The sequence below is a fragment of the Podospora pseudoanserina genome, chromosome 1, assembly GCF_035222485.1.
Source record: "Podospora pseudoanserina strain CBS 124.78 chromosome 1, whole genome shotgun sequence".
Taxonomy (NCBI): domain Eukaryota; kingdom Fungi; phylum Ascomycota; class Sordariomycetes; order Sordariales; family Podosporaceae; genus Podospora; species Podospora pseudoanserina.
Genome location: NC_085920.1, coordinates 2,154,268 through 2,171,360, shown reverse-complemented (window position 1 = coordinate 2,171,360; position 17,093 = coordinate 2,154,268). Strand labels below are relative to the sequence as shown.

General features: G+C 52.6%; 5 protein-coding genes and 1 non-coding gene across 6 annotated transcripts; 4 read left to right on the top strand and 2 right to left on the bottom strand.

Moving 5' to 3' along the window:
• The first annotated feature begins 279 nt into the window (after positions 1 to 279).
• QC764_106090 (uncharacterized protein) lies at positions 280 to 1,681 on the top strand. Its single transcript, XM_062941853.1, has 3 exons — positions 280 to 536; positions 605 to 1,075; positions 1,139 to 1,681. The coding sequence occupies exons 2-3, from the start codon at positions 830 to 832 to the stop codon at positions 1,472 to 1,474; spliced, it is 582 nt and encodes a 193-aa protein (XP_062804755.1). The 5' UTR covers positions 280 to 536; positions 605 to 829; the 3' UTR covers positions 1,475 to 1,681.
• QC764_106080 (uncharacterized protein) lies at positions 1,490 to 3,329 on the bottom strand. Its single transcript, XM_062941852.1, has 2 exons — positions 2,928 to 3,329; positions 1,490 to 2,772 (listed from the first exon to the last, which is right to left on the bottom strand). Exons 1-2 carry the CDS (start codon positions 3,025 to 3,027, stop codon positions 1,682 to 1,684), a joined length of 1,191 nt encoding a protein of 396 aa, XP_062804754.1. The 5' UTR covers positions 3,028 to 3,329; the 3' UTR covers positions 1,490 to 1,681.
• Positions 3,330 to 3,488: 159 nt separating this feature from the next.
• QC764_0007420 lies at positions 3,489 to 3,562 on the bottom strand. Its single transcript has one exon. It is a non-coding gene; the product is annotated as a tRNA-Asn (tRNA).
• A 1,051-nt stretch (positions 3,563 to 4,613) lies between these two features.
• On the top strand, positions 4,614 to 7,928 carry NAG4 (Synaptic vesicle transporter SVOP). The gene is made up of 3 exons (XM_062941851.1): positions 4,614 to 6,330; positions 6,394 to 6,657; positions 6,710 to 7,928. Exons 1-3 carry the CDS (start codon positions 5,898 to 5,900, stop codon positions 7,711 to 7,713), a joined length of 1,701 nt encoding a protein of 566 aa, XP_062804753.1. The 5' UTR covers positions 4,614 to 5,897; the 3' UTR covers positions 7,714 to 7,928.
• A 350-nt stretch (positions 7,929 to 8,278) lies between these two features.
• On the top strand, positions 8,279 to 12,089 carry QC764_106060 (uncharacterized protein). The gene is made up of 4 exons (XM_062941850.1): positions 8,279 to 10,171; positions 10,230 to 10,603; positions 10,696 to 10,772; positions 10,828 to 12,089. Exons 1-4 carry the CDS (start codon positions 9,535 to 9,537, stop codon positions 11,783 to 11,785), a joined length of 2,046 nt encoding a protein of 681 aa, XP_062804752.1. The 5' UTR covers positions 8,279 to 9,534; the 3' UTR covers positions 11,786 to 12,089.
• Positions 12,090 to 12,149: 60 nt separating this feature from the next.
• QC764_106050 (uncharacterized protein) lies at positions 12,150 to 16,905 on the top strand. The gene is made up of 5 exons (XM_062941849.1): positions 12,150 to 13,813; positions 13,881 to 14,041; positions 14,105 to 15,074; positions 15,139 to 16,641; positions 16,700 to 16,905. The coding sequence occupies exons 3-4, from the start codon at positions 14,642 to 14,644 to the stop codon at positions 15,783 to 15,785; spliced, it is 1,080 nt and encodes a 359-aa protein (XP_062804751.1). The 5' UTR covers positions 12,150 to 13,813; positions 13,881 to 14,041; positions 14,105 to 14,641; the 3' UTR covers positions 15,786 to 16,641; positions 16,700 to 16,905.
• The last annotated feature ends 188 nt before the right edge of the window (positions 16,906 to 17,093 follow it).

Genomic DNA, 17,093 nt, shown 5'->3' with positions numbered 1-17,093 from the left:
CAAACATCGAGGAATTGGTCCACAAGCCTGCAACGTCGTCCAGGGTTCAAAGCGCTTAAATCAACCTCTTCGCTGGATAAGTTCGAGTTTCGGGTTGAATATGATAATACATGAATAAAAAGGTTTGCTAACAGTGTGGTAATGGCTGTCAAAGGTTCTGGCGAGATGGGAGACCGAACTCTAGATCGAGCATCTGGTAAGAAAGCGGGGTAACTGGTCAAAAACTGGCTGAAGTGTGACGGTTTAAACCACAGTGGTAACGTAGCAGACCAGTTGCTCTTTCTTCTTTATCTTTGATCACCGAAGCAGTTCGTGGAGTGAAGTGAACATCCGGCATATGCAGAGTAAGTCCGAGAAGACGTGCACACAACCAGCAGCCTCACCCCTGACGGATCTGCCTCCGTCATCCAGGTCCCCGGTGAGGGATTCACACAGGGATCATCACATTCCACCATGGGCCACCACATCCGCACAACGATCAACCACTACGATGATCCAGAGGATGGCACCCCCCCAACACCGGTATACGTGGGAAGGTATCTCATGCCCCCCTTCTGTCACCGCTCCCTCTCATGTCTCACTCACCAACACCCCCCTTTTCCAGTACCCAAGTCAACAACTCCCGCCCCATGATTGCCATTCCCGTGACAGTCACCGATATCACCGGTCACGAATCGACATTCACCCTTGACACCCACGGCTTCCAATACCACACCAAACCCACCTCCTTTTTGGCCTTCCACGACGAACAGCAGATAGCACACGACTACTACAGGGAGTGTGAGCGCCTCATCCGAGACCTGTCCGTCACGCATCCTTACCCGCACCAATGACCATGTTGCTAAACCCCCACTCAAGCACGAACGCCTCCAACGTTCTAGCCTTCGACCACAAGGTTCGGCGCGGTCCCTCCCACTGGCACAGCATCAAAGAGAACAACGCCGCCTGCCGAGGCCCCTTGCATAGAGCCCATGTCGACCAATCCTACGACGGGGCGGTCCTCAGGCTGAGGGAGCAGTTCCCCAACGAAACTGACTTTACGGCAGTCAGCCAGAAGCGATGGCAGATCATCAATGTAACCCACCCCCCTTTCCCTCTCGGAAAACACCCACTCAACCTACCTAACAACCACCCCCAGATCTGGCGTCCCCTCTCCCCCATCCTGAGAGACCCCCTAGCCCTCTGTTCTGCCCCCTCAGTCCCCGACACCGACCTCCTCCCCGCCTCCATCATCTACCTCAAGACCGGTAAACGCAACGAGTCCTGGACCGTCAAGAAGCCCAAGCCTTCCAGCAGTCACAAGTGGTACTACAAACACCACCAGCAGCCCACAGAAGTAATCCTCATCAAGTGTTTCGACAGTGATCTAACCTGTCCAGCTCGAAGAGTGCCGCACTGTGCGGTTGAAGATCCAGAGCACATAACCGCAGCAGACAGAGAAAGCGTGGAGGTGAGGTGCTTGGTGTTTTACTGACGATAACCACCACCAAAATGTAGGATGGAATGAAGGCTCTTAAACAAAGTTGGTATCATTTCAGGCCCCCTGCCCCTATATCCCACTACCCATACTGGTGAAGAAGTACAATTCGAATAAATCTACAGTGAAAAATTGTAGAGATCTCCCAGCAAAGGAGGATGTAATGATACGCGCTTTTGTGTCCTCAAACAACCGCAGCCAGAACTAACTGACGCGGTGGGCATCATAAACAATCTCTGCACCTCTCCTACACCCGCTCCCCACCCACAACCCAGTGTTGACATCTGCATACCGCTCATCGCCCGTCTCCAGCTCGATGACCACACGGAACAAATACCGGTGAGCAGCCACATTGTCGGCCGCCACCGGGTCCTGCAGCCGTTCCATGACATCCCGATCCCCCGTCCACCAGCCCTTGACCTTGCATGTAATCAAGGCAGGTTGTTCGTCATTAGTTTGTAAAAGATAACTCGCATCAATCCTCGTAGCCATATCCTTGACCGTAGTCTGCTTGTCCTGGCCGCCAGGCAGCAGGATGCCCTTACCAAACCTCCCAGCCCACTGACCGCCAACGCACGAAATCCAGCTTTCCCGGCCAAAGTTGGCAGTGCCGATGCTGAGCTTTGGCTTGACCCGGATACTCATCCGAAAGTCAAGTGTCAGGGACGGGGTAGGCAGCGCCAGTGAGCTGGCGACATCATCCTCGTCAAATTGGTGACGGAGGTTGTTCGCGGGGATCTTCTCCTTCAGCACGCTCTGGTAGCCGGGGCACACCATCAGATGCTCCCGCTGCCTGGAGGTGTTCTTCGCCCGGACCTGGTTGCAGTGTAAACAGCGCGCAGACATGCACTTGTCATCGTCCTTGGCTTTAAACTCGGCAAAGGCAGCGTGGACTTCGCGGAGGGGTATCTCGGGAAGGTTGGAGTTTTTCGTCTTTTGGCGCTTCGCGGCCGGTGTTCCATCCGGCGCGCCTATCGAAGCACGTCCTCCATGGCCGGGCATCTGGTTTGGGGTGCCATTTATGCGTGGGTTTGGCATGAAACCGAGGTTGGTATGCTCACCCGGCGGGGGATTGGGGTTCGGGTATTGGGAGGCATCGGGGTGGCCATGTTGTGGTTCAGACGACGAGCCAGCAGCTGCGGCTTCGTCTGCGGCGGCCGAGGCCTGGAGAGCTATCTCGGGGTGGGCAGCGAGATAGGGGGCGCATTGGAGCAGGTGCTGCTTCTGGCGCGTGGTGTTTTTGGCGCGGGTCTGGTTGCAGTAGAGGCATTGCACCGACATGCACTTGGGTTCGCCTACGTGTGGAGCGCAATGACGGCAAGGTTAGTAGAGGGCAGCATGTAAGGTATCATGGTGTATGTGATGTATGTGTTGTGTACGCGGCGTTGGCGCGTGGGTACGGGTACGGGTACTGTCAATACAGTGACGACGGTAAGGTGACCCAACTTACTGCCATTGCGAAATTCCACAAAGGCGCTGTGGACATCTTGATCGATGTGACGGGGCATGTCTCCGTCGTACGGCCTGCTCCAGCCGGGCTGTCTTCCCATTAAAGCCAGGTTGTGAACCGGGGATCGAAGGCGCTGCTGGCCAGACTTGAGACTGTGGTTGTTTTTGGACAACTGGACGGTCTGTGGCCTGCGTTTGCGTATCGATCTTTACCGGCGGTAAATCGGGAACCGGTGCGCAAAAAGCTGGTGTTGCAAGGAGGATGAAATGAAACTTTGGAAATACCGTAATCTGGATTGGACGCGGCACCCAGAGCCCGACAGGCCATTGGCATTTGCAGCCAATCGTCACGTGCGGATCCACCACACATCAACCTTATCTGCAGCTGTGGGCCCAAGCTCCCTCCATGCAAGGTCTCGGCCGAGAACAAACTTTTATGAAAATAGCAGAGCCATCCCACGATGCTCTTCATACTGGCTGACCACTTTGATGGATGGTCATAAAAACTGACAGTGGTTTTTAGAAGGACCTTGCAGCAGGTTAGGAGGAGGAACAAAAAGAACTCCTCCGGGAAGGCTCGAACTTCCAACCTCCTGATTAACAGTCAGACGCGCTAGCCAATTGCGCCACAGAGGATATTCGCTTGTCACGTGCTAACACTGCAAGTAGATGATCTTATAATTGGCAGCGTTCTAGCTTCTTCTTCTACCTTTAATGTTCGATGAAGGATATTACAACTGGGCTTAGTAGCTTATAAACAACTATTGCGAGAAAAGAAACTAGAAGGAAAAATAGATAGGTCCAGATTCCTTTTGTATGCACCAAGTGTTACGGATCGTATCTTTTCCCATTGCCTAAGACTTTTGCTAACATGGAGCGGGCATTGGCAGCTAATTTAATTCGAATTCACCGTGTTTGAAACGTCCATACGAGTTTGCAAAATCAATCGCAGCAACCTCATGTCCTTGTCCCTATCATACCTATTCTCGTTTGCTTTTGTCACCGATCGTTCATCAACCACAGTCGCCTTGGCTCTGCTTGTATAATGTGTTCCCACTCCAGTCCCTGAAGGTTTAGTGACCGAAACAACTTGTAGATAGTGGAAGACAAAGGTTTTGATGTCTCAATATCAACTTGCTGCCACAGTCGCACAGACGAATAAGCTGTGGCAGATGGTCAACCTCGAATAAACCAATGCATTTCCAGGTATCACCTTTTAACGACATGACCGCAAAACTCAGGAGGGGTACTTGGCATCCATCACAAGCAGTGGAAATAGTTCTTCCGACGACTTATGAGTCGGGGAATTGCAGTGTTCAAGAAGGGCTGGATCAATATAATTCATCCTATCTCTCGGCAAGATGGCTTATAGATAGCTGGTGATTTATCTTGCGTCTCAGTCCCTCTAGAGTGTTCTACATTTCAAATGTGGTCTTCCTTCCCGTCTTTAAACCTGGCCATGAGGGACTGTCACTGACATCCTGATTTCGAGGTACCTAGTCAATTATTTGATGACAGCTCAAGTTCGTTGAGAACTGAGAATTCTTACTGTACTTACTACTCCGTCTCCGCAGGTTTTGCAGTTTGGATGAGAGTGGGTCGAGCCGGTGGCTGTGGGCAAGGTTGTGTCGCCGGGACGGGAGCAGAGCCAAGCTTCCGGAAAGCTTGTTTTCTTTAAGCGAGCACCAAAGAATTTCACACCCCGTCACCCCATCTTCCTTCACGCCCCCAAACACAAGAAGATTTGGCCGACCCCCTACAATGAGCACCTCTCTCACTCAGCATCCGGACATCCATCCTCCAGCCCGCTATTTTCTCTTGCTTTCTGAAAGACTAGCAACTTCGCGCTGTTTCCAAAGATGCCATGACCCACAACTTCCATGCAGAAAACCTCACGAGTCATTCTCCACCCCTCGTGGCTCCGAGTACAGCCGCTTGTGTCACCTTCCGAACATCCCGACTGACCGGGGAGCGGGCGTGGCGATAGTTTCACATCTTGAACTGCTGGACGATATTGGACAAATTCAAGTTGCGCATGCTTCAGGCAGTTTCGATATCGAACGAAAAGATGCCATTGCAGATCGGATCTGCCATCCCATCCTCCTTGACGTCTGAACTACTTGTGAGATTGACATCACATTTCTACAGAACTATCTCAAATGGCGGTGACGAGACAGCACCTCCAGGACCATCTCAACAGGCTGGAAAATTTTTCACTGGCATCATCTTACTGTAACCGATGGCAGCCGGGACGTCAACGTCGGCGCCCGACCTCACAGCTGTATTTATCTTATGATGGGGCGCGAATGTCCTCGCGGTTATGGTGACCGCGCGATGCCGAAGATCACCGCCAATCAACACAAGCCTCCGCCCACTTATTTCCCGTCAATCCCAGGAACAGCGATGTATGATCCCACGTGCCTTGGCATCGTCATTTACGCTCCTGACAATCGCTATCGGCTCGGCCCTGACCTGCGTGAGCTGTGAGCGAGGGGATCCCTGATGCTGTTTCATGGCTCCATTGTTGCCACCCCTAGGGCAGAAAGAATGAGTGACAACGTTCCAGGCCCCAGTTATCTGGACACCCGCATTGGTTACATCTTCCTCATGCTATCCAAGACCCGTGCGGCTCAAGGGACGACGGCCGCGATGTTTGGTATCGCGAATGGCGTTCGTCCATGATCGGCACAGGGAATGGCAGCTTCGTGCAGGTGAACCACCGAACGCTCCCGAGCAAAGACCGCCACGGGCACTCCCATTTCGAAGATATAAGTCTCTGGAGCCGCCGTGATGGATTCGGATATCGTTCCAGAATAGTACACAGCCAGGTTTCGAGTGGGATGTTTGGATCACATTCGTTTATCATTCACTCCCTGTAATACGACACCGCAGGTCGCTCATTCATCATCAACTTCGCGTTCGGGATCCAGCATCAATATATCGATTAATAGAGGAGGAGAGGCTCTTCAACATGGCAGCACCGACATCCGCCACGGGCCAAGTACCCCCATACCCATACGACAGCGACGACAATGCCCACTATGCTTCCATCATCCCACCGGAACCCAATGCCGCCTCTGCACGGAGTTCAGCTGATCGTTCCCCCGAGACAAGACCACAAGTTCCAGCACCGGCCGAGAAGCACGGAAAACTAGCTGGGACAGCAGATACACGTCAGGAGTACAAACTGGTTACCTTCGCTCCAGGAGATCCCGATGACCCGAAAAACTGGTCAAAGGCGTACAAGTGGTACATCACCATGGTTGTGGCAGTTACATGCTTCGTTGTCGCTTTTTGTTCCAGTGTTGTCACTTCGGATGTTGGTGGCGTTCAGGAGTCTTTTGGAGTCAGCCATGAGGCTGCGCTTGTTCCCATCTCGGTATTCGTTGTTGGTTTTGGTGTTGGTAAGTCAACAGCATTGTAATGTCTCGGTTTGGCAGTCTGTGTTCTGATATTGTGACGCCCAGGTCCTATGATTTTTGCTCCTCTTTCTGAGGTCTTCGGGAGACGAATCATATATGGCTCAACTCTATTGCTGGCCGTCATCTTCATCATCCCATGCGCTGTCTCCAAGAACATCGGGACCCTCATTGTTTGCAGAACTATCGATGGCATTGCATTTTCTGCGCCCATGACATTGGTAGGCGGCACCCTGGCAGATCTCTGGAGGAACGAGGAGCGAGGTGTTCCCATGGCTGCTTTCTCCGCCGCCCCCTTTATTGGCCCCGCAAGTAAGGATCCCCCAGTTTTTTCCAGTCTGACCACAAAGCTAACAATGAACAGTTGGTCCATTGATCGGCGGTTTCTTGTCTGATGCTGCTGGCTGGAGATGGCTCTATTGGATTCAGCTCATCTTCTCTTTCGTTGTCTGGGTCCTCATCACCTTCACCGTTCCCGAGACTTACGCACCAACCATCCTTGCCGCCAGAGCCAAGAGACTTCGCAAGGAGACAGGCGACAATGGCCATGTCACCGAGGCTGAGCTCGACCCAAGACCCTTGAAGGAGCGCATGGGTGTCTTCATGATTCGTCCATTCCAGCTTCTCTTCCGCGAGCTCATCGTTCTCCTCATCAGTCTGTACATGTCGGTTCTCTATGGCCTTCTGTACATGTTCTTCGTCGCATACCCCATTATTTTCGAGGTCAGGAAGGGGTACTCATCTGGTATTACTGGCTTGATGTTTATTCCCATTGCTGTCGGCGTCGTGCTCTCGGCCGCGTGCTCCCCGTGGGTCAACAAGCACTATCTCACTTTGGTGGCCAAGCACGGCGGAAAGCCACCTGCCGAAATTCGTTTGATTCCAATGATGCTGAGCTGCTGGTTCATCCCCATCGGCATGTTCATCTTTGCTTGGTCTTCATACCCACATCTGACCTGGGTTGGCCCTTGCCTTGCTGGTCTTCCCGTTGGTTTTGGCTTCATCTTCCTGTACAACGCGGCCAACAACTATCTTGTCGACTCTTATCAGCACCAGGCCGCTTCAGCACTTGCTGCCAAGACGTTTATTCGATCTTTCTGGGGCGCTGGTGTCGTGCTTTTCACCGAGCAAATGTATGACAGGATGGGTGATCAATGGGCCAGTACTTTCCTGGCCTTCTTGGCTCTTGCCTGCTGTGCCATTCCGTTTCTGTTCTGGAGATACGGCGCGAGGATCAGAGCGCGCAGCAAGTATGCTTTTGGTGGTGACGACGACCACATGGACTCGGATGTGGAAAAGGCGAACGCGAGAGAGCACCACGATATGGAGGACCTCAGACAGGCGAGAAGCTACGTCAGCAACCCTTAGATCACATGTGATCAGTACACCTGCTGGGTTGGCAACTCCAATCTCAGCTATGGCTTTTGTTGATTTCGGTATTTTTACCTCTCGGATGGGCTTTAGGACGATAATCACTAGTAAGCTGCATTGCATTGGAGCATTGGAGTTGGGTTGTGATTTGGGATAGATACCAGTGGTAGTTTTGCTGCAATAGATTGTTTTGAATTTGTTTTAAGAAATTGCTTTGTGGTGACTTTCATGTGATATACCTATTGGCGGATTGTTCTGAAATCCGGACTTGCGGGCCTCGCAGCCTGATATTGGCCAAGATGGGGTGCAATATCTAGGGCAGCAATACAATATAAAAGAAGCCCAATCATGATGGGAACTCCTGATGAATGCCTGGCACCTTTGACATTTGCCGAATTTCTGTTCGAGAGCGCAGAGTTCAGCAATGCTGTGTCACACACCTCCGGGGAGCCAGTGACCATCATTTTATGCGTGGAAGTCGTTCTCCCTCTTGTGTCCTGCCTTCGACCAGGTCAATTCAAATGAAGCAATCTGTGCCACGTTTCTGGCCTATGTATCTAGAGAGATAGATCTCTTGGCTTCCTGTAGCCGCATCTCATAGACCAAAAACCAATCATGTCCCACCTCTTCCCCAGAAAATGTCAAAATCCTTTCGGCAACACGCCACTGCTTTGCATTGCATGATTCACACTCCGCCACATCCATCCATCCATCCATTCAACTGCCGGTACCAGCCCTCCTTTTGACATGTTTGACAGCACAACTTGGTCCAAATGCGGAATTCCGGCGGTAGAAATAGGGAGTACCACCATAGTTCTTGTTTGAATGCGGGAGGTCGGAGGGTGTTGGGGGGGTTCTCAATCAAGCTTAGCGCTGGGTCAAGTCGGGTATGGTGGCCAGCACCAGTGTTGCATTCGCTTCTGGGGTCTGGGATTGACCTCAGCGCTGTCGGCCTCGCGGAGGATTTGGGACATGACCGCTCTTCAGCATGTTTTTCGTTGATGAAGATGACGGGGCCTGATGAGCAGGAAGTCTGCCGGAGCTGGCCATTAATGACAAGGAAATATTTTCAGGCAGACCTTGGTCGAAGATCGCTACTTGCTTAACGGCAAAATTATCTTCAGTATGGATCTGGAAATGTTTCAATCTCCACCATCCTCGTCCTGTCTACCAAGGCTCAAAAGTGTCACTCAGCGCTCGGGCACGCTTTCCAGCGAACCAAATGTACGTCAACCCGTTCGGCAGAGCGGAGCAAGAACCAATGTTTCCTTGTACTCGACAGCTGAGCGCACGTTGCCTTTTATACCGCCAGTACCCTATGACTGGGCCAGGACTCCCCGCATTATCCACCCAGAAGCAATCATGGCCTAACAGGGACTCAAATCTTACAAGTTCCGAAGTGCCACCCTCTGAAGCAACGTCGTCCGGGAACACACCGGCCGGCAAAGTGGAAGCTTGCAAGGACTAACTCACCTCGCCATCCCCCTTTCTCTCTACAATGCCCTAGCTTGCGAGTGCGAAGAGAGAGCGTTGTCACGGTTGGAAGGCATAAACAATGACACCCAACATCAAACACGAGTACGTGCCCTGATTTCTTTCCAACGATTATTCCCTTTGCGGCCATTACTCATTTCCAAACGTTCCTAGCTAGACATTACTTATTTGATGTTGCTTGCACCCCCAGACAGGAACCAAGAAACCGTTTTCCGCTTCCCCAGAGTTTTCGATAGTTCGGGTTGCAACCCTGCAAGGCGAAAAAGAGGCGACAGAAAAGCCCAGCACTGCCGATCCTGATTCTGCTGCTGCCGCCGCCGGTTGATGAACAGTCACATCGGGCCCCTTTTTCGCCCGTTTTCCCTCAAAATTTGGCTGGTAACGAGTTGCGGGGAAAGGCTGCACTTTTTCCAGACATCAAGAAGCTGGCTGGAGATATATCTTTTCCTGGTGAGCCCCATCGGGCTATTCCCACATTCTTTTTTTTTTTTCTCCTTTTTCGGGTTGATGGGCGGGCATGGTTTCCTACCCCCATCGACATCAAGAATCCACACCGCCAACGTCAAAACATACCCAAGGTGCCTAGGTTGCAAGAGCCGGGACGCAGAAATGGGACCCGACCCTCTGGCCAGCACTGGCATCCCTCCCTTCGAGGGACCACCACCACCACCACCACCACCGCCAACAGATTTCAACTTCACATTCCCAACAAACGGGAAAAACTTCACAGTTGGAACCAACGAGACGTTTCTACCTTGGGGGCCAATACCGACTGATGCTGGGCGATCGCTGCAAGCCGATATCGTGGCTTGCGCGGTGATAACATGGCTCATCGCGCTTGGGTTCGTGGTGGTGAGGTTTTACACCAGGGGTAGACTCAACAATGTGCTGGGGGCGTCGGATTGGTGTATCATTCCGGCGTTGGTGTTTGCCGCTGGTGTGATGGCTAGTTCTCTTGAGCGTAGGTCTTGCCGCACGGTTTCTGATATCGAGATTGTGATTACTGACAGCAAATCTAGAAATGGCTCGAGGGGCCGGGAAACACGCCTGGGAGGCGGACTGGATGCAGATGTCGGCGCTGGAAAGGGCGGCTTGGTATGGGATTCTGTTTTACAATTTGAGTCTCACCTTCTCAAGGATTTCGATACTTTTGCTGTATCGACGCATCTTTACCTACAGCTGGGCGAAGCGGGCGATTCAGATTGTGCTTGTTCTTGTGGTGCTTATTGGGATCTGGCTTGTTGTTTCGGTTTGCACGGCTTGTATCCCGCTTGAGGCGTTCTGGAATTGGGGTTTGTTTTTTACGCAGGAGGTGTATTGCCAGCCGGGGAACATTTGGTGGGCGAATGCGGCTTTGCATATTGTTAGTGATTTGGTGATTATGGCTTTGCCGGTATGTTCTTTTTTTGTTGCCTGGCCTGATGATCTGTTTGAGGTTATTGCTAGGATGGATGAGTAGAAGAAGGACTGACAGAAAGAAACCAGATGCCGGTGCTTTCAGCTTTGAAACTGCCGAGACGCCAAAAGTACGCTCTTGTTGGAGTGTTTGCTTTGGGGTTTTTGTAAGTCCTCCACCACATACATGGGTATCTTTATGTTCCTAACTCATTATCCCAGCGTCTGCATCGTCTCCATCATCCGCCTAGTCTACCTTATCGACATCGTCAAAAAAGCCGGCTACGACGCAACATACACCTCGGCCCAGATGATCTACTGGACCTCGGTCGAGGTCTCCGCCGCCATCTGCTGCGCCTGCCTCATGACCCTCAAACCTCTCATCCAACGCCTCTTTCCCCGGCTCCTCTCCCCCAACTTGGGCAGCAAGACCCAAAGAGAAAACAGCAGCCTCCAATGGATCGACCCCATCACCGGCCACCCCATCCGCCGTGACTCCCGCCAGTCCTTCATCGGCCTCGCTGCTCAACTAGGCCGAAGAGGAAGCAGAAGGCTAAGCGAAACATCAGACAAAACCTCGTCCAAGCGCAAAGGGAGCCTCCTCCGGCAAGTGGAAGAACACGAAGGCGAACTACCGTTGGTGAACAACAACAACAACGGGCTGGCAGACTACAAACTTAACAGGCCGGTCATGCATGGGGATTTGGAATCACAGCAGACGTGCAGTGTTTCTGCTGGTGCGAGAGGGGGGTCATCGTTGCATCCGTCGAATACGACTGATCACCATAACGAGGATGATGATGACATCTCTCCGTTGGATACCACGAGTGGAGGGAGGTCACCTGGTTCAGGAAGTTTACGAGCACCGCCACGGGCTCACCTGAGGTTGTCGATACAGGTTACCAGGTCGGTCAAGGTGGAGAAGCACCCGAGGAGTCCACAGCCGGGGGAGACGTTTGGTGGTGTGAATGTGGGGAGGACACCACCGCCACGGAGAAGGTCGGATCATGCTGATGATGATGAGGACGAGGAGGAGGATAGCGATGAGGATGAATACGACTTGCCTGAGAGCCCTAGGGGGACGAGGATGACGAGGATGAGTCAACGGGAGGATAGGGATAGGGATTACAGGGGAGAGAAGGTGGGATCGGTGGCGAGGAGAGGGGGGGGTGTAGTATGAAATGTGTTGGGACAGATATTATGGTCTGTCTTGTTGATGGCTTCGTTTTTTTCTCTTGTCTTTGTCAAACATCCCACGGAGTCAAGGTCTGGATCGGGTGTGTGAGAAAAGAAGGGCCGGATAGCCTCTCATGATGAATGGTTTGTTTCTTTCACGGGTAACGAAGGGAATGGGATGATACCAAGGCTTGTTGTGGGTTTGAGAAATATCAAAATCTATTCTATTTCTCCACCGTCACGATGCATGTTCAGGCATTAGTCCTCGATGTAAACCAACTTTGACCGCTAGCAAAACCAAAAAACTACCCAACACAACCTGTCTCCTGAGGCTGCGCTAAGCGAGCTGTAAAATTCAGCTCACTGCCGCACACCAGAGCGCGCGCGATGACACATTAGGGGACATGACATGACATGTTCGCGGGATGAAGTTGGCGAGATGAGTGGAGTTGATCAAAGAATCCTCTTTTGACGACATTTGCATTTTGCAACCACATTGCTGTTTCTCATCTCCGCCAATGCGGATTTTGAACATCCAGAGCTGAAGAGCCCTATCCGTGACACAACGTCGCCTCATTTTTATTGGGCTGATATTTTGCGCTGGACACCAAACAAGCGAGCAACAAACCACCGCTGTTTTGAATGACACGCGACGACATGAAAAGTTCTGGCCCATCACTCACCGGTCTTTTTCCCAATCTCATAACCCGGTAGCGACAGAAAACGAAGCTTACCTCGCCTACCTACCAGGTCCAACAAACAGAGCGGGATACTACTAGCGCCTTCCAAACGACCGGCCTGCCTGGGGAAAAAAAAAAAGAGGTCTGGCCAGAACTTGAAGTTTAAGCTTTTGCCAAGCAGAGCGTTCGGGCTGGGCAACGGGGATTGTGCGGCTTTGAGCATGATGTTTTCCGGCGGCCTTCGCCAGGCTTTAGCTCAGTTTGTTGACGACTCTGCCGCTTCCAAGCCCGAGATTCCGTTCGGAGGTTTGGCAAAAGGGTCGCTTTCTTCAAACTTCTTGGCTGGTGGTCTGGGTGGGAGGCTTGTTGGTGGTGTGATGCCGAAGTTTGAGCGGTGGGTGATTGGACATGGATGAAAAGCTTTTTTCTCTTGGTCCAAGGCCTGCCCTGATCTGGAAGTTGAATTGAGGCTCGGCGGGTTGGCAGCGGGAGTCTCCTTGGACCTAGAACGTATAGGGCTGACTGTGCTGGCGTGGACGACGGGAGATAAGAGCCAGATTGTTCTTGAGTCGGATGGTGGTTTGGTGGCTTTTTGTTAGATTCAACGGCGTTGAGATGGCTTTCTGGATGGGATGCGCAGGTTACGTGGATTCCCAAGAGTTGCTTCAGAGAAGCCCATCGGGACCGTCAAAAAGCGAGGCCAAAGTCGGGCACCGTAAATTGATGCGAAACGAGTTGATTGAAGGGTGCTGCTTGTTCAACAAGCAGGAGGGTGAGGTTTCTGGGAATGCCTGGGTCAAAAACCGTTTGTTGACAAGACCCCTGAAGATGCGAGACGTCTGAGCCAGGGTCGTGGTTCCATGCACCCCTACCCTGGGAACAAAACACTGGAAGAAAATTCTTAAACTGCTGAGGAAAATGTCGTCTCCACAACCTCCTCAACACGGTTACAACCGGGGCACCGTCGCGGGGATATTTCGGTTTCGTATCTCGATGTCGATGAGATAAGGGTGGACATTTCTGCGAGACCGGCGACTGCGCTTGTCTTGATTTGGGCGACGGTGAGATGGACGATAATCCCGCCAGCAAAGGATTTGTCCAAGAAAACAGCAATGAGCACTTGACGGAGAGGATCAACACTGGCCGAGTCAGGAGGGAACCACGGTATCCATCATTAAGGTTGCTGCCAATGCTGAGGAAAACAGGCTCAAGGCATAAGGTTTGGCGGGTCGGCGCGCCGTCCTAGAGGAGAGATGGAAGCAGGCAAGACGTCATCCCAGACTTGCCAGTCCACCCACTCAGCTTCGCATCGCGAACACCCCCACACCACCCGCAGGAGCAGCTCTCCGTCGGTCCATGAGGTTCCCGAACTCCTGTTGGCAAGCGGAATCGGTGGCTGACCATGTCCTGCAGGTACAGGGCTGCATCGCCGGGGTAGACAGGACGGACGATGGGAAGATGTTTGGTTCGGGGTTTGACTTTGAGCCATCGTGGCCACAAAGATCGAGGATCCCTAGTTGATGAATCGGCCAGAGTCTAAAGCTGTACCCACCCTCCGGCAATTTCGCCGTGGGTCCCCTGTGAGGCTCTTCCTCTCGCCTGATTCATGGTTGTTGAGAGCATTTGAGACTGATCTTTGACAGCCGAACGTTGAGTCTGAAGCCCTCGGATGAAAAAGCATCCCATTGAGAGCGCCCACCAGTGCCACTCTGCTATAAACACCTTATCTTCTACTAGACTGGGGGAACTTGGCGACCTGTGAACTGTCAAAAATGGGCCGCCCCAGATGCTCGCAGGTCTTGGAACACCGGTCCCAACCAAGACGCTCGATGCCCATGGCCTGGTCATCCACCCACCCAATTCCGTCTTCCACTTTGCCAAGGTGACGGGGATCTCGAGCCTTCAGCACACTCCACAGAAGCGTATTCCATAGTGGCTGACTGTTGCGGGGTGTGTTCCGCTTGTTCTTTCTTCTTCTTAAAGTCACCAAGCCGCCCCGATCACCGTCTTCGTCCGAACACCTCCGCCCCTCTATCGACCCTCTTAAGCTGTCCTGCCACCTCAACTTGGATAGAAGCCCTTCTCCCCGGCCCGTCATCATACCCTCAACGGTTTGGACACCTAACCAGTCCATCAACACCACCCATACCGGTGTCACTGCATCACTCCCAACCGACGAGATGGCTGTCACACACGTCCACGTCGACAACATGGCCAGCATGGCGGCCTACACGCCAAAGGAGACAGCCGAGTTGATGTCTCGGATTGGTGCCATGAGAGGAAGAGCACGACCCGACAAGATCTTCTTCTCTGCCTTCATGGCCGGCTGTCTCGTCAGCTTCACCTCCGCCTCGGCCGTCATCGCCACTGCCGCCCCATGGTTCCAGGAAAACGCCCCCGGTCTGATTAGAATGATCAGTGGCTTGATCTTCCCCAGCGGCATCGTCATGATCTTGATCTCGGGCTCTGAACTCTTCACTGGTTCCAACATGATTACTGGCATTGCTTGGATGCACAGGAGGCTGCCGCTCAAGAACCTGCTCATGCACTGGTTCCTTTGCTTCTGGGGCAACATGGCTGGCGCGTTGTTCGTAATGGCCATCATTGTTGGCTGTAGGTTCCATCTCTTTGATCTTGCGTTGTTCGAACTCGTGTTAATTAGTGTGCTTCTTTCTAGATGGTGGCGTTTTCGACAATGAGATCTTCAAGCAGCAGGCTATTGCCACTGCTCAGCTCAAACAGATCACTCCCCAATGGCATCAAATCTTCCTGCGCGCTATCGGTTGTAACTGGCTGGTCTGCCTCTCTTGCTATCTCGGTCTCCAGGCTAAGGATGTGACGTCCAAGGTCGCGGGCATGTGGTGGCCCATCTTCGCTTTCGTCACCATGGGACTGGAGCACGTTGTCGCCAACATGTTCTTCATCCCCATCGGCATCTTCCTGGGAGCCCCTGGTATTAGCGTTGGACTTTACATATGGAAGGGTATGCTTCTCTTCCTTTTCTTACCTGGGTGTTTGTCTTGCAAGGTACTAACCCGAATCGTCCAGGCATCATTCCCACAACTCTCGGAAACATGCTCGGTGGCTTTTTCTTCTGCGGCTTCTTTTACTTCTACATGCACCTCTTGGGAGAGGATCCTGTTGCTGTCGACGGGGTCTACTATCAGCAGCCAGAGCGCTCTCTGGAGGAGGGCAATCTTTTTGCCGTTCGCAGCGGCACAATCGTCGAGGATCGCGGTGGCAAGAGCAGCAACTCTAGCGGGGAGTTCCAGCGCACTGTTCAAACACCTACGACTGCCGCCATCAACAAGGTTCAGTAGGTGAATAATGACGCTGCGATATTGTTGTTTTTTACACCAAAGGAGTTGGAGATCTGAAGCTTAGCTTTTCAGGCGCTGCTTGAGGCGTTACGGTCGGTACTGGGGTTTGAGTCTTTGAAGACGGGAGAAGCGATGCCGGGGAAGGTTTGAGCCATACAAGCGGAGACACAGGCGTTCATGGAACATCAGCCTCGTTCCGCCTCTTGTCCCTGGCTCTCATGCATACCGAGGTCCCTGAGACGCATTCTTCCCGCCGCGGTGTTTGGGTTCTGGAGAAAGCGAGCGAGTTTGTCGGAGTTGGGCTGTTCGTTTACTCGCATCATTGTCGGCGCAAAGAAAGATTATACCCTCGATCTGCTGGGCATATCGGCGTTCTCTTGCACGTACCTGAGAACGCGTTTGACCAGAAGGGAGGAGGACTTGAATAGCCGGAGTTGAGTGTGCCAGACGAAATGTGTTCCGGGCATGCGGCTAATGTGGTAATGGGCTGGAGCTGGAATGGCAGCCTCAGAGGAAGAGGGCACTGGCGAGGCGAGTAGCATCCGGCGGGGGGAAGGCGAGGGCCAAGAGCTCGAAGGTCTTCCGAGAGTTGAGTCGGCATCATCACGGCCGATTTCTTGAGGGTCTCCGGCTCTTCAGGGACCATGAGCTGTCTCAACGGCGCACCGGGTCCCCTATTTTTGAGTTGGACATAGCGTGAGCTGCCATAAATAGGATCAAATTTATCAACTACTATCAACCTGTCGCATGCAATCACACCGGGAACGTCGCGACCAATTCATCCCAGATATTGGGGACCAACTGCAGGTCAGTAGAGGGTAGTTTAAATCTTTGTTTCTCGACCGGGACCCTCCTTACGTGTACGCAATTCTCGACAGATATGTTCCCTACTTTACTACTACTACTGACAGTAACAAGAGCCAGAACAGATCGGCGAAATAGAGCCAAGCACATCAAGCACTGGCCCGATGAAAGAGATGACGTCGCATTGGAACAATTAAAGGTTGCGGAAACCACCTCCGCGTTCCTTTCTTCTCTTGCTGCATCTTTCCCGTTTTTGCTTGCAACGCCACGCCCGCATATCCCGAACGTCGACGAGAGGCCCAGCCAGGAACAACGGCGACAAAGCGACACCCAAGAGGGCCCAGACGAGCAACAAAGCGTGGTAGAGGCAGCACTGAACTGAAGTGTGTGTGTCCCCGGGTGGCGCGACATGGCGACAAGGGGGCGGCTGGTTGACACGCTGGGGTAATATACCGATATATATCACTTGTAGATTAACCCACATGCATTTGGTTGCATGTCAAAGGAG

Coding starts and splice junctions, on each gene's coding strand:
- QC764_106060 (XM_062941850.1), top strand. CDS start 9,535: ATGAACAGTCACATCGGGCCCCTTTTTCGCCCGTTTTCCCTCAAAATT. Junction 10,172..10,229: donor GATGGCTAGTTCTCTTGAGC/GTAGGTCTTGCC, acceptor CAGCAAATCTAG/AAATGGCTCGAGGGGCCGGG. Junction 10,773..10,827: donor GTGTTTGCTTTGGGGTTTTT/GTAAGTCCTCCA, acceptor TCATTATCCCAG/CGTCTGCATCGTCTCCATCA.
- QC764_106090 (XM_062941853.1), top strand. CDS start 830: ATGACCATGTTGCTAAACCCCCACTCAAGCACGAACGCCTCCAACGTT. Junction 1,076..1,138: donor AGCGATGGCAGATCATCAAT/GTAACCCACCCC, acceptor AACCACCCCCAG/ATCTGGCGTCCCCTCTCCCC.
- QC764_106050 (XM_062941849.1), top strand. CDS start 14,642: ATGGCTGTCACACACGTCCACGTCGACAACATGGCCAGCATGGCGGCC. Junction 15,075..15,138: donor AATGGCCATCATTGTTGGCT/GTAGGTTCCATC, acceptor GCTTCTTTCTAG/ATGGTGGCGTTTTCGACAAT.
- NAG4 (XM_062941851.1), top strand. CDS start 5,898: ATGGCAGCACCGACATCCGCCACGGGCCAAGTACCCCCATACCCATAC. Junction 6,331..6,393: donor CGTTGTTGGTTTTGGTGTTG/GTAAGTCAACAG, acceptor TGTGACGCCCAG/GTCCTATGATTTTTGCTCCT. Junction 6,658..6,709: donor CCCCTTTATTGGCCCCGCAA/GTAAGGATCCCC, acceptor AACAATGAACAG/TTGGTCCATTGATCGGCGGT.
- QC764_106080 (XM_062941852.1), bottom strand. CDS start 3,027: ATGGGAAGACAGCCCGGCTGGAGCAGGCCGTACGACGGAGACATGCCC. Junction 2,773..2,927: donor TGTGGAATTTCGCAATGGCA/GTAAGTTGGGTC, acceptor CTCCACACGTAG/GCGAACCCAAGTGCATGTCG.